This window comes from Oncorhynchus gorbuscha, linkage group LG13, assembly GCF_021184085.1.
Source record: "Oncorhynchus gorbuscha isolate QuinsamMale2020 ecotype Even-year linkage group LG13, OgorEven_v1.0, whole genome shotgun sequence".
Lineage (NCBI taxonomy): Eukaryota > Metazoa > Chordata > Actinopteri > Salmoniformes > Salmonidae > Oncorhynchus > Oncorhynchus gorbuscha.
In genome coordinates, this window is record NC_060185.1 from 100202406 (window position 1) to 100217009 (window position 14604).

A 14604-nucleotide genomic window follows, 5' to 3' on the forward strand; every position below is an offset into this window, starting at 1 on the left:
TGTGTGTGTATCTGTGGTTTGTGTGTGTGTGTGTATCTACGGTGTGTGTGTGTGTCTGTGGTGTGTGTGTGTATCTGTGGTGTGTGTGTGTGTCTGTGGTGTGTGTGTATCTGTGATGTGTGTGTGTGTGTGTATCTGTGGTGTGTGTGTGTGTCTATGTGTGGTGTGTGTGTATCTGCGGTGTGTGTGTGTCTGTGGTGTGTGTGTGTGTCTATCTGTGGTGTGTGTGTGTATCTGTGGTGGTGTGTGTAGCTGTGGTGTGTGTGTGTGTGTGTGTGTGTGTGTGTGTGTGTGTGTGTGTGTGTGTGTGTGTGTGTGTGTGTGTGTGTGTGTGTGTGTGTGTGTGTGTGTGTGTGTGTGTATCTGTGGTGGTGTGTGTATCTGCGGTGTGTGTGTGTGTCTGTGGTGTGTGTGTATCTGTGGTGTGTGTGTGTGTCTATCTGTGGTGTGTGTGTGTGTGTGTCTATCTGTGTTTCTGCGGTGTGTGTGTGTCTGTGGTGTGTGTGTGTCTATCTGTGGTGTGTGTGTGTGTGTGTCTATCTGCGGTGTGTGTGTGTCTGTGGTGTGTGTGTGTCTGTGGTGTGTGTGTCTATCTGTGGTATGTGTGTGTGTGTCTATCTGTGGTGTGTGTGTGTGTGTCTGTGGTGTGTGTGTGTGTCTGTGGTGTGTGTGTTTCTGCGGTGTGTGTGTGTGTCTGTGGTGTGTGTGTGTGTCTGCAGGGTGTGTGTGTCTGCGGTGTGTGTGTGCATTGAGCCCTGTGGTGTGTATTGCGCTTTGCGGTGTGTGTGTGTCTGTGGTGTGTGTGTGTGTCTATCTGTGGTGTGTGTGTATTGTGCTCTGTGGTGTGTATTGCGCTCTGTGGTGTGTGTGTGTGTCTATCTGTGGTGTGTGTGTATCTGCGGTGTGTGTGTGTGTCTATCTGTGGTGTGTTTGTATCTGCGGTGTGTGTGTATCTGCAGTGTGTGTGTATTTGCAGTGTGTGTGTGTGTGTGTATTCCAGTAATTTCTAAGTGTGGTTTCACCTCCAGCCTGAAGCGTTCTTAGACCAGATCAGGCTGTGTGTGTGTGTGTGTGTGTCTGCGGTGTGTGTGTGTGTGTCTGCGGTATGTGTGTGTGTGTTTGCGGTGTGTGTGTGTCTGCGGTATGTGTGTGTGTTTGCGTGTGTGTGTGTGTGTGTGTGTAGGGCTGCAGTGGATCATTAGAGATCTTCCTGCCAAAACACTGTCCATAGAATTAGCCTCAGATGGGGAATGTAGCTAGATGAAAGTGTGTGTATTAATTCACACATGGTAGAAGGGCATCACCAGCCGTACTTGTGTTTGAGTGTTGGTGGGTGTGTGCGTGTGTGTGCGTGTGCGCGTGCGCGTGTGTGTGTGTGTGTGTTTGAGTGTTGGTGTGTGTGTGCGTGTTTGAGTGTTGTGTGTGTGCGCGTTTGAGTGTGTGTGTGTGTGTGTGTGTGTGTGTGTGTGTGTGTGTGTGTGTGTGTGTGTGTGTGTGTGTGTGTGTGTGTGTGTGTGTGTGTGTGTGTGTGTGTGTTTGAGTGTTGGTGGGTGGGTGTGTGTGTGTTTGAGTGTTTGAGTGTTTGAGTGTTTGAGTGTTTGTGTGTGTGTGTGTGTGTGTGTGTGTGTGTGTGTGTGTGTGTGTGTGTGTGTGTGTGTGTGTGTGTGTGTGTGTGTGTGTGTGTTTGAGTGTTGGTGAGTGAGTGTGTGTGTGTTTGAGTGTTGGTGGGTGAGTGTGTGTGTGTGTGTGTGTGTGTGGTGTGTGTGTGTGTGTGTGTGTGTGTTGTGGGTGTGTGTGTGTGTTGTGGGTGAGTGTGGTGTGTGTGTGTGTTTGAGTGTTGGTGGGTGAGTGTGTGTGTGTGTTTGAGTGTTGGTGGGTGTGTGTGTGTGTGTGTTTGGGGGGCTGTCTCAGACGTACAAGGGGGGGGCTGTCTCAGAGGATGCGCCAGGGGGGCTGTCTCAGAGGACGTACCAGGGGGGCTGTCTCAGAGGACGTGCCAGGGGGCTGTCTCAGAGGACGTGCCAGGGGGGGCACTCTCAGAGGACGTGCCGGGGGGGGGCTGTCTCAGAGGACGTGCCGGGGGGCTGTCTCAGAGGACGTGCCGGGGGGGGGCTGTCTCAGAGGACGTACCAGGGGTGGCTGTCTCAGAGGACGTACCAGGGGGCTGTCTCAGAGGACGTACCAGGGGGCTGTCTCAGAGGACGTACCAGGGGGCTGTCTCAGAGGACGTACCAGGGGGCTGTCTCAGAGGACGTACCAGGGGGCTGTCTCAGAGGACGTACCAGGGGGCTGTCTCAGAGGACGTACCAGGGGGCTGTCTCAGAGGACGTACCAGGGGGGCTGTCTCAGAGGACGTACCAGGGGGCTGTCTCAGAGGACGTGCCAGGGGGGCTGTCTCAGAGGACGTGCCAGGGGGCTGTCTCAGAGGACGTGCCAAGGGGGGGGGCTGTCTCAGAGGACGTACCGGGGGGGGGGGGGGGGGGGGGGGGCTGTCTCAGAGGACGTACCAGGGGGAGGGGGGGGCTGTCTCAGAGGACGTACCAGGGGAAGGGGGGGTTGACGTATTGATGTTTCATTCATTTCACTGATTTAGAACCTCCATCTTCAGTGTCACAGCTTTTGTTCTCGATGTTTAGAATGTGAGCTATGCAAATAAAAACAAGCCTTGGGTCTTTGAAGATGACGGTCTCCGGGAGTAACACGTGTGTGTACACACACACACACACACACACACACACACACACACACACACACACACACACACACACACACACACACACACACACACACACACACACACACACTCAGAGGCTGAGACTACAAAAGGATTTGAGTGTGTGTTGAGGGCAAGGAGAGCAGGGGTCTGGTAGTGGTTAGTGGTTAGTGGTTAGAGGTTAGTGGTTAGAGGAGAGAGGTTAGTGGTTAATGGTTAGAGGTTAGTGGTTAGTGGTTAGGGTTAGTGGTTAGTGGTTAGAGGTTAGTGGTTAGAGGTTAGTGGTTAGTGGTTAGTGGTTAGAGGAAAGAGGTTAGTGGTTAGAGGTTAGTGGTTAGAGGATAGAGGTTAGCGGTTAGTGGTTAATGGTTAGAGGTTAGTGGTTAGTGGTTAGAGGTTAGTGGTTAGTGGTTAGAGGTTAGTGGTTAGTGGTTAGAGGTTAGTGGTTAGTTAGTGGTTAGGTTAGTTAGTGGTTAGAGGTTAGAGGTTAGTGGTTAGAGGTTAGTGGTTAGAGGTTAGTGGTTAGTGGTTAGAGGTTAGTGGTTAGTGGTTAGTGGTTAGAGGTTAGTGGTTAGTGGTTAGTGGTTAGAGGTTAGAGGTTAGTGGTTAGTGGTTAGTGGTTAGAGGTTAGTGGTTAGAGGTTAGTGGTTAGAGGTTAGAGGTTAGAGGTTAGAGGTTAGTGGTTAGAGGTTAGAGGTTAGTGTCTCTCAGTTTTACAGATTGATGATGAATGTCCAAAAGGTGAGCTTTTTCTGCTAATTTAAACCCAATAACTGGGCTTCCCCCAAGTAATCAGTCAGCTCCCTGTAACTGGGCTTCCCCCAAGTAATCAGTCAGCTCCCTGTAACTGGGCTTCCCCCAAGTAATCAGTCAGCTCCCTGTAACTGGACTTCCCCCAAGTAATCAGTCAGCTCCCTGTAACTGGGCTTCCCCCAAGTAATCAGTCAGCTCCCTGTAATCAGTCTAAAGGAATGTCCTGTAATCACCAGTCTAAAGGAATGTCCTGTAATCACCAGTCTAAAGGAATGTCCTGTAATCACCAGTCTAAAGGAATGTCCTGTAATCACCAGTCTAAAGGAATGTCCTGTAATCACCTAATGATCGGGGCGGCAGGGTAGCCTAGTGGTTAGAGCGTTGGTTCAAACCCCCGAGCTGACAAGGTACAAATCTGTCGTTCTGCCCCTGAACAGGCAGTTAACCCACTGTTCCCAGGCCGTCATTGAAAATAAGAATTTGTCCTTAACTGACTTGCCTGGTTAAATAAAGATAAAATAAAAAAATAAAAAATAAAAAAATTATCAGAGGGGGACATTATGTAGATTCTCTGATCCTGAATACCTACTACTTTAGACCAGGGCCCTATTCCCTACTTTAGACCAGGGCCCTATGCCCTACTTTAGACCAGGGCCCTATTCCCTACTTTAGACCAGGGCCCTATTCCCTACTTTAGACCAGGGCCCTATTCCCTATATAGTACACTACTTTAGACCAGGGCCCTATTCCCTACTTTACATTTAAGACATTTACATTTAAGTCATTTAGCAGACGCTCTTATCCAGAGCGACTTACAAATTGGTGCATTCACCTTATGACATCCAGTGGGACAGTCACTTTAGACCAGAGCCCTATTCCCTATATAGTACACTACTTTAGACCAGGGCCCTATTCCCTACTTTAGACCAGGGCCCTATTCCCTACTTTAGACCAGGGCCATATTCCCTATATAGTACACTACTTTAGACCAGGGCCCTATTCCATACTTTAGACCAGGGCCCTATTCCCTATATAGTACACTACTTTAGACCAGGGCCCTATTCCCTACTTTAGACCAGGGCCCTATTCCCTACTTTAGACCAGGGCCCTATTCCCTACTTTAGACCAGGGCCCTATTCCCTACTTTAGACCAGGGCCCTATTCCCTACTTTAGACCAGGGCCCTATTCCCTATATAGTACACTACTTTAGACCAGGGCCCTATTCCCTACTTTAGACCAGGGCCCTATTCCCTACTTTAGACCAGAACCCTATTCCCTATATAGTGCACAACTTTAGACCAGAGCCCTATTCCCTATATAGTACACTACTTTAGACCAGAGCCCTATTCCCTATATAGTGCACTACTTTAGACCAGGGCCCATAGGGAAAAGGGTGTCCTTTGGGCCACACAGATAAATAACCAAGAAGACATCTAACTAAAGGCAGGTGCTGTGGCTGAGAGTAATGTCCCCCTGCTGACTACTGTGAGGTCCATGTTTATCTTGGACCATTCACAAAAACGGGGCCAGACCCTAATTTCCTAATTCAACAATCAGAAAATTGACGAGGAGGGAAGGGCATGCAACGCAATGATCAGGCTGGCAGGAGGATTATCTCCAGCTACAGAACAGAGAGACGGCTGACCTTCAAACAGAGAGACGGTTGACCTTCAAACAGAGAGACGACTGACCTTCAAACAGAGAGACGACTGACCTTCAAACAGAGAGACGACTGACCTTCAAACAGAGAGACGACTGACCTTCAAACAGAGAGACGACTGACCTTCAAACAGAGAGACGACTGACCTTCAAACAGAGAGACGACTGACCTTCAAACAGAGAGACGATGAGTTGTTCTGTAGCTGACCCTGCCTGTCTAGCTAGCTTCAGGAGACAGGCTCTGTAGCTGACTGCCTGTCTAGCTAGCTTCAGGAGACAGGCTCTGTAGCTGACTGCCTGTCTAGCTAGCTTCAGGGGACAGGCTCTGTAGCTGACTGCCTGTCTAGCTAGCTTCAGGGGACAGGCTCTGTAGCTGACCCTGTCGAGCTAGCTTCAGGAGACAGGCTCTTTTGCTGACCCTGCCTGTCTAGCTAGCTTCAGGGGACAGGCTCTGTAGCTGACTGCCTGTCTAGCTAGCTTCAGGAGACAGGCTCTGTAGCTGACTGCCTGTCAAGTTAGCTTCAGGAGACAGGCTCTGTAGCTGACCCTGCCTGTCTAGCTAGCTTCAGGGGACAGGCTCTGTAGCTGACCCTGCCTGTCTAGCTAGCTTCATGAGACAGGCTCTGTAGCTGACCCTGTCTAGCTAGCTTCAGGGGACAGGCTCTGTAGCTGACTGCCTGTCAAGTTAGCTTCAGGAGACAGGCTCTGTAGCTGACCCTGTCTAGCTAGCTTCAGGGGACAGGCTCTGTAGCTGACCCTGTCTAGCTAGCTTCGGGGGACAGGCTCTGTAGCTGACCCTGTCTAGCTAGCTTCGGGGACAGGCTCTGTAGCTGACCCTGTCTAGCTAGCTTCAGGGGACAGGCTCTGTAGCTGACCCTGTCTGTCGTGTCTGTGTGTAGGATGGAATACACAGTTCAAACATGAACACTGTGTAGTTGGTTGAGCTAAAGCCCATACCTGAGTCAGATTGTTTCCTTGGGCTCCGTTTGGCTCTGTGAATACTGCTGCTGTCCCCTGGGGCTGTGGGGGGTCTGGTGGTGTGGCCATCCGGCTGTCTGTGAATACTGCTGCTGTCCACTGGGGCTGTGGGGGGTCTGGTGGTGTGGCCATCCGGCTGTCTGTGAATACTGCTGCTGTCCCCTGTGGCTGTGGGGGGTCTGGTGGGGTGGCCACCCGGCTGTCTGTGGAGCAACCTCTCCTGTTAAAACAGAATCAGAACACTGCTCAGGATAACAATATTTAAGCCTACCCCTGTTCAAAGTAGACTGTCTTTTGAAGACTTCCTTACTCAGTAACATGTTGTCATGTTACCATGACATCAAGTCATCAAATCAAAATGTATTTGCCACACACTTCGTAGACAACGGGTGTAAAACAGTGAAATGATTTACTTATGAGTCCTTTCCCCAAAACGCAAAAGTTAAAGAAAAGATAAAAAATAAAACATTGAAAAAATGACAATAGGAATAAATACACAAATAAAAATAAATCAGTAAAAAAATAACACGGCTGTATACAGGAAGTAGAAAATAACACGGCTGTATACAGGAAGTAGAAAATAACACGGCTGTAGACAGGAAGTAGAAAATAACACGGCTATAGACAGGAAGTAGAAAATAACACGGCTGTATACAGGAAGTAGAAAATAACACGGCTGTATACAGGAAGTAGAAAATAACACGGCTATAGACAGGAAGTAGAAAATAACACGGCTATATTCAGGAAGTAGAAAATAACACGGCTATAGACAGGAAGTAGAAAATAACACGGCTGTATACAGGAAGTAGAAAATAACACGGCTATATACAGGAAGTAGAAAATAACACGGCTATATACAGGAAGTAGAAAATAACACGGCTGTATACAGGAAGTAGAAAATAACACGGCTGTATACAGGAAGTAGAAAATAACACGGCTATATACAGGAAGTAGAAAATAACACGGCTATATACAGGAAGTAGAAAATAACACAGCTATATACAGGAAGTAGAAAATAACATGGCTATATACAGGAAGTAGAGTACTTAGTGAGTACAGTCAGTATTGTACTGCCCTGTATTACACAGTACAGTACTGTATCTTACTTTCTAAGACATGCTACCCGACTGGCCCTACATTAACTAAGACATACTACCCAGCTGGCCCTACATTAACTAAGGCATGCTACCTGACTGGCCCTACATTAACTAAGGCATGCTACCTGACTGGCCCTACATTAACTAAAACATGCTACCCAGCTGGCCCTACATTAACTAAAACATGCTACCCGACTGGCCCTACATTAACTAAGGCATGCTACCTGACTGGCCCTACATTAACTAAAACATGCTACCCAGCTGGCCCTACATTAACTAAAACATGCTACCCGACTGGCCCTACATTAACTAAGGCATGCTACCTGACTGGCCCTACATTAACTAAGGCATGCTACCCAGCTGGCCCTACATTAACTAAGACATGCTACCTGACTGGCCCTACATTAACTAAGACATGCTACCCAGCTGGCCCTACATTAACTAAGGCATGCTACCTGACTGGCCCTACATTAACTAAGACATGCTACCCAGCTGGCCCTACATTAACTAAGGCATGCTACCTGACTGGCCCTACATTAACTAAGACATGCTACCCAGCTGGTCCTACATTAACTAAGGCATGCTACCTGACTGGCCCTACATTAACTAAGACATGCTACCCAGCTGGCCCTACATTAACTAAGGCATGCTACCTGACTGGCCCTACATTAACTAAGACATGCTACCCAGCTGGCCCTACATTAACTAAGGCATGCTACCTGACTGGCCCTACATTAACTAAGACATGCTACCCAGCTGGCCCTACATTAACTAAGGCATGCTACCTGACTGGCCCTACATTAACTAAGACATGCTACCCAGCTGGCCCTACATTAACTAAGGCATGCTACCTGACTGGCCCTACATTAACTAAGACATGCTACCTGACTGGCCTTCATTAACTAAGGCATGCTACCTGACTGGCCTTCATTAACTAAGGCATGCTACCTGACTGGCCTTCATTAACTAAGACATGCTACCTGACTGGCCCTACATTAACTAAGGCATGCTACCTGACTGGCCCTACATTAACTAAGGCATGCTACCTGACTGGCCTTCATTAACTAAGACATGCTACCTGACTGGCCTTCATTAACTAAGGCATGCTGTGGTAAACTCCTAAGGCATGCTACCCAGCTGGCCCTACATGAACTAAGGCATGCTACCTGACTGGCCTTCATTAACTAAGACATGCTACCTGACTGGCCCTACATTAACTAAAACATGCTACCCAGCTGGCCCTACATTAACTAAAACATGCTACCCGACTGGCCCTACATTAACTAAGGCATGCTACCTGACTGGCCCTACATTAACTAAGGCATGCTACCCAGCTGGCCCTACATTAACTAAGACATGCTACCTGACTGGCCCTACATTAACTAAGACATGCTACCCAGCTGGCCCTACATTAACTAAGGCATGCTACCTGACTGGCCCTACATTAACTAAGACATGCTACCCAGCTGGCCCTACATTAACTAAGGCATGCTACCTGACTGGCCCTACATTAACTAAGACATGCTACCCAGCTGGCCCTACATTAACTAAGGCATGCTACCTGACTGGCCCTACATTAACTAAGACATGCTACCCAGCTGGCCCTACATTAACTAAGGCATGCTACCTGACTGGCCCTACATTAACTAAGACATGCTACCCAGCTGGCCCTACATTAACTAAGGCATGCTACCTGACTGGCCCTACATTAACTAAGACATGCTACCCAGCTGGCCCTACATTAACTAAGGCATGCTACCTGACTGGCCCTACATTAACTAAGACATGCTACCCAGCTGGCCCTACATTAACTAAGGCATGCTACCTGACTGGCCCTACATTAACTAAGACATGCTACCTGACTGGCCTTCATTAACTAAGGCATGCTACCTGACTGGCCTTCATTAACTAAGACATGCTACCTGACTGGCCCTACATTAACTAAGGCATGCTACCTGACTGGCCCTACATTAACTAAGGCATGCTACCTGACTGGCCTTCATTAACTAAGACATGCTACCTGACTGGCCTTCATTAACTAAGGCATGCTGTGGTAAACTCCTAAGGCATGCTACCCAGCTGGCCCTACATTAACTAAGGCATGCTACCTGACTGGCCTTCATTAACTAAGACATGCTACCTGACTGGCCCTACATTAACTAAGACATGCTACCTGACTGGCCCTACATTAACTAAGGCATGCTACCTGACTGGCCCTACATTAACTAAGACATGCTACCCAGCTGGCCCTACATTAACTAAGGCATGCTACCTGACTGGCCCTACATTAACTAAGGCATGCTACCTGACTGGCCCTACATTAACTAAGGCATGCTACCTGACTGGCCCTACATTAACTAAGGCATGCTACCTGACTGGCCCTACATTAACTAAGGCATGCTACCTGACTGGCCCTACATTAACTAAGGCATGCTACCTGACTGGCCTTCATTAACTAAGGCATGCTACCTGACTGGCCTTCATTAACTAAGGCATGCTACCTGACTGGCCTTCATTAACTAAGGCATGCTACCTGACTGGCCTTCATTAACTAAGGCATGCTACCTGACTGGCCTTCATTAACTAAGACATGCTACCTGACTGGCCCTACATTAACTAAGGCATGCTACCTGACTGGTCCTACATTAACTAAGGCATGCTACCCGACTGGCCCTACATTAACTAAGACATGCTACCCAGCTGGCCCTACATTAACTAAGGCATGCTACCTGACTGGCCTTCATTAACTAAGGCATGCTACCTGACTGGCCTTCATTAACTAAGACATGCTACCCAGCTGGCCCTACATTAACTAAGGCATGCTACCTGACTGGCCCTACATTAACTAAGGCATGCTACCTGACTGGCCTTCATTAACTAAGGCATGCTACCTGACTGGCCTTCATTAACTAAGACATGCTACCCAGCTGGCCCTACATTAACTAAGGCATGCTACCTGACTGGCCCTACATTAACTAAGACATGCTACCCAGCTGGCCCTACATTAACTAAGGCATGCTACCTGACTGGCCCTACATTAACTAAGGCATGCTACCCAGCTGGCCCTACATTAACTAAGGCATGCTACCTGACTGGCCTTCATTAACTAAGACATGCTACCTGACTGGCCCTACATTAACTAAGGCATGCTACCTGACTGGCCCTACATTAACTAAGGCATGCTACCTGACTGGCCCTACATTAACTAAGGCATGCTACCTGACTGGCCCTACATTAACTAAGGCATGCTACCTGACTGGCCTTCATTAACTAAGACATGCTACCTGACTGGCCTTCATTAACTAAGGCATGCTACCTGACTGGCCCTACATTAACTAAGGCATGCTACCTGACTGGCCTTCATTAACTAAGGCATGCTGTGGTAAACTCCTAAGGCATGTTGTGGTAAACTCCTAAGGCATGCTACCTGACTGGCCCTACATTAACTAAGGCATGCTACCTGACTGGCCCTACATTAACTAAGGCATGCTGTGGTAAACTCCTAAGGCATGCTGTGGTAAACTCCTAAGGCATGCTGTGGTAAACTCCTAAGGCATGCTGTGGTAAACTCCTAAGGCATGCTGTGGTAAACTCCTAAGGCATGCTGTGGTAAACTCCTAAGGCATGCAGCATTACAATGTTTTGGAATGTATGTGCTAGAGGGACAACCTTTCATCTGAGCAGGAGGGGAGAAAATATATCTTCAAAGCTGGAGCAAGTGTCTGAAAGCTAACAAGTACTGCGGTATGGCACACACACACACGCACACACACACACACACTGGTGGTGTGCTGCGCTCCATCCCTCCAACACATGCTCCTGTTTCTACCACTATGTAAACTGTGGCCTCAGTAATCAGTCGTGTTTCGTACAGACATCTGGAGGAACAGTACAGCCTCGTGAATATGTACAGCTGCAGTGCTCTGTCTCATCATGGCCTGCACCTCGCTGTCCTCACAGAGACAGCATCACCAGCTGGGTGACATAAAAGGCCTGTTCCACTCAGGGCCCTCATGGGGGGAAAGCCCCATAGCCTGTTCCACTCAGGGCCATCAGGAGGTAAAGCCCCATAGCCTGTTCCACTCGGGGCGCTCATGGGGGGAAAGCCCCATAGCCTGTTCCACTCAGGGCCATCAGGAGGTAAAGCCCCATAGCCTGTTCCACTCGGGGCGCTCATGGGGGGAAAGCCCCATAGCCTGTTCCACTCGGGGCCCTCATTGGGGGAAAGCCCCATAGCCTGTTCCACTCAGGGCCCTCATGGGGGGAAAGCCCCATAGCCTGTTCCACTCGGGGCCCTCATGGGGGGAAAGCCCCATAGCCTGTTCCACTCAGGGCCCTCATGGGGGGAAAGCCCCATAGCCTGTTCCACTCAGGGCAACATACAGCCACAGTCTCTGACTGACTGATCACAGCATTCATCACCCTCTGTAGGAACAGGATGAACACAGATCACGAGCCTGGACCTCAACGTGTCTATGAGTGCTGATCTGGGGGGAGGGGTTGTATTGTGGAATGGTGAGCAACATCAGAACAAAATTAACACAGATCAGATGTGACAATAAATGCAGGACTACACATTCAGCCGGAGGCTCTGCACCTGCTGGCTACACGATGACCACATCATCTTTCCACCCAACTCTGCCTCTCCTCCCCTCTCCTCTCCTGTTCTAACTCTCCTCTCCTCTCCTGTTCTACCTCTCCTGTTCTACCTCTCCTCTCCTCTCCTGTTCTACCTCTCCTCTCCTGTTCTAACTCTCCTCCCCTCTCCTCTCCTGTTCTACCTCTCCTCCCCTCTCCTCTCCTGTTCTACCTCTCCTCCCCTCCCCTCTCCTGTTCTACCTCTCCTCCCCTCTCCTGTTCTACCTCTCCTCCCTCTCCTGTTCTACCTCTCCTCCCCTCTCCTGTTCTACCTCTCCTCTCCTGTTCTACCTCTCCTCTCCTGTTCTACCTCTCCTCTCCTGTTCTACCTCTCCTCTCCTGTTCTACCTCTCCTCTCCTGTTCTACCTCTCCTCTCCTGTTCTACCTCTCCTCTCCTGTTCTACCTCTCCTCTCCTGTTCTACCTACCTCCTCCCCTCTGTTCTACCTCTCCTCCCCTCTGCATCCCCCTGCTCCTCTCTCCTCTCCATCCCCCTCCTCTCCTGTTCTACCTCTCCTCCCCTCTGCATCCCCCTGCTCCTCTCTCCTCTCCATCCCCCTCCTCTCCTGTTCTACCTCTCCTCCCCTCTGCATCCCCCTCTTCTCCTGTTCTACCTCTCCTCCCCTCTCCATCCCCCTCCTCTCCTCTCCTGTTCTACCTCTCCTCCCCTCTGTTCTACCTCTCCTCCCCTCTCCATCCCCCTCCTCTCCTCTCCTGTTCTACCTCTCCTCCCCTCTGCATTCCGGCTCATTCACACACCTCAGTGACCGGAGAACAGGTTAATAAACAACACAAGTGCATCGCTGCGTACTTAACCAAACTACGTTTCAGATCTGTAGACTTCAGATGCCTGGTCTGATCCAGAGCTAGGCCAAAATGATTCAAATGCTAAAATGGAAACGAAATAGGCTCATGACTAAGTATTGTAAATATAAGCAGTTCTGATATATCACATGTTTGGGGAGAGAAAGAGTGCATGTGTGGTTGCTATGGATTCTGTACCACTCTTATGTTTTGATTACCTCGTGACCCTGTGCCCGGGCACCGGAGGGGATCAACGGGTCGGTCACATCCGTTCCACCGAGGGTCAACTTTTCGTCCACTCCTCTCCGCTGAGAAATCTCCCGCTTCACTTCGGACCGGAGATCCAGGTAGCACAGCAGCGTGATAACGTGCAGAGACAGAGACAAAATAAAGAAGCCGAGGAAAACCACACTGATGTTGCTCACGCTGCTACTTCTTCTGTTGTGGGTTTTGCACGTATTGATGCACGTGCATGAAGACGGTGATCCGGTCAACAACACTTTGTCCGGAAAATCGTCAATCGAATCATCGCATGCCATTATCACACAAAGTGTCAGGGAGTTGCGTTGCTTTATCTAGGCATAATCAGCACGTTGGTTCCACCGCTACTCACGAGACTTGATCCTCATGCCAACATAGTAACAACGATACTACAATCTCCGGTCAGTGCAAACTGCACGCGTCTCTCGTAGTGACACAAAAGGTCGGAGTACTGAGGACCACGCCTTCGGAGTATCTGATTGGTTCACGTTGTGGTTCCCCTTTCTGACTCCGCCCACATGTTGTTTGCCGGATGCTGCCACCAGCCCCGAGACTGAGGCTGATCTGTGATCAGTTTGCCATTTTTCCTACTACCAATGGTTAATGTTTGGCGTTGTGGAGAGTGTGAACTGATCCTATAAAGGCAAACGCTAAAGTTAAAGAAACAGGTATGGCTCTGGTATCTACAGGACTTTAGCGACATCTGCTGGACAATGGTCTCTCCTGCAACTAATGTGATGTGTATTGATTATGCACTATTTTCATGCAGGGAGCAGAATTATCTATCTGATCACCCCAAAATACTTCACCTCCCTCTTCTATATGCTATAAATATTATAACCCTGCATAGTCCTGACCGTACTCAACATGGGTGACCAACTATTAATTTTTAGTAGGCCAGGTAGGATCAACCTGATCCAAGCCATATAGCCTAGCGGTTAGAGCGTTGGGCCAGTAATAGAAAAGTCACTAGTTTGAATCCCCAAGCCAACAAGGTGAAATGTCGTCCGACGTGCCCGTGAGCAAGGCACCTAATTGCTCCATGATCGCCGTTGATAATGTCAGAGCCCGGCTGTGATCTCACTGGATCGCCGTTGATAATGTCAGAGCCCGGCTGTGATCGCACTGGATCGGCCGTTGATAATGTCAGAGCCCGGCTGTGATCTCACTGGATCGGCCGTTGATAATGTCAGAGCCCGGCTGTGATCTCACTGGATCGTCCGTTGATAATGTCAGAGCCCGGCTGTGATTCCACTTTCATAATCAAATCAAAGTTTATTCGTCATGTTCAATTTGGTTTAAATAATGCAAAAAAAAGTTGGAGAAGAAAGTAAAAGTGCAATATGTGCCATGTAAGAAAGCTAACGTTTAAGTTCCTTGCTCATAACATGAGAACATATAAAAGCTGGTGGTTCCTTTTAACATGAACATCAATATTCCCAGGTAAGATGTTTTAGGTTGTAGTTATTATAGGACTATTTCTCTCTATACCATTTGTATTTCATTAACCTTTGACTATGGTATGTTCTTATAGGCACTTTAGTATTGCCAGTGTAACAGTATAGCTTCCGTCCCTCTCCTCGCTCCTATCTGGGCTTGAACCAGCAACATAACGACAACAGCCACCATCGAAGCAGCGTAACCCATGCAGAGCAAGGGGAACAACCACTCCAAGTCTCAGAGTGAGTAACGTTTGAAAC

The 14604-nt window shown here is 48.9% G+C and overlaps 1 protein-coding gene across 3 annotated transcripts in view; it reads right to left on the reverse strand.

Moving 5' to 3' along the window:
* The window catches only part of LOC123994222 (ectodysplasin-A-like), a 33505-nt gene extending 20167 nt beyond the window's left edge, over positions 1-13338 (reverse strand). For all 3 annotated transcript variants that reach the window (XM_046296758.1, XM_046296759.1, XM_046296757.1), the window contains exons 1-2: positions 12862-13338; positions 6084-6324 (exon numbers count right to left, since the gene is read on the reverse strand). In XM_046296758.1, the coding sequence (XP_046152714.1) occupies positions 6084-6324; positions 12862-13182 (562 nt within the window). In that variant the 5' untranslated portion in view covers positions 13183-13338. The remainder of the gene's footprint in view (positions 1-6083; positions 6325-12861) is intronic.
* Positions 13339-14604: the final 1266 nt, after the last annotated feature.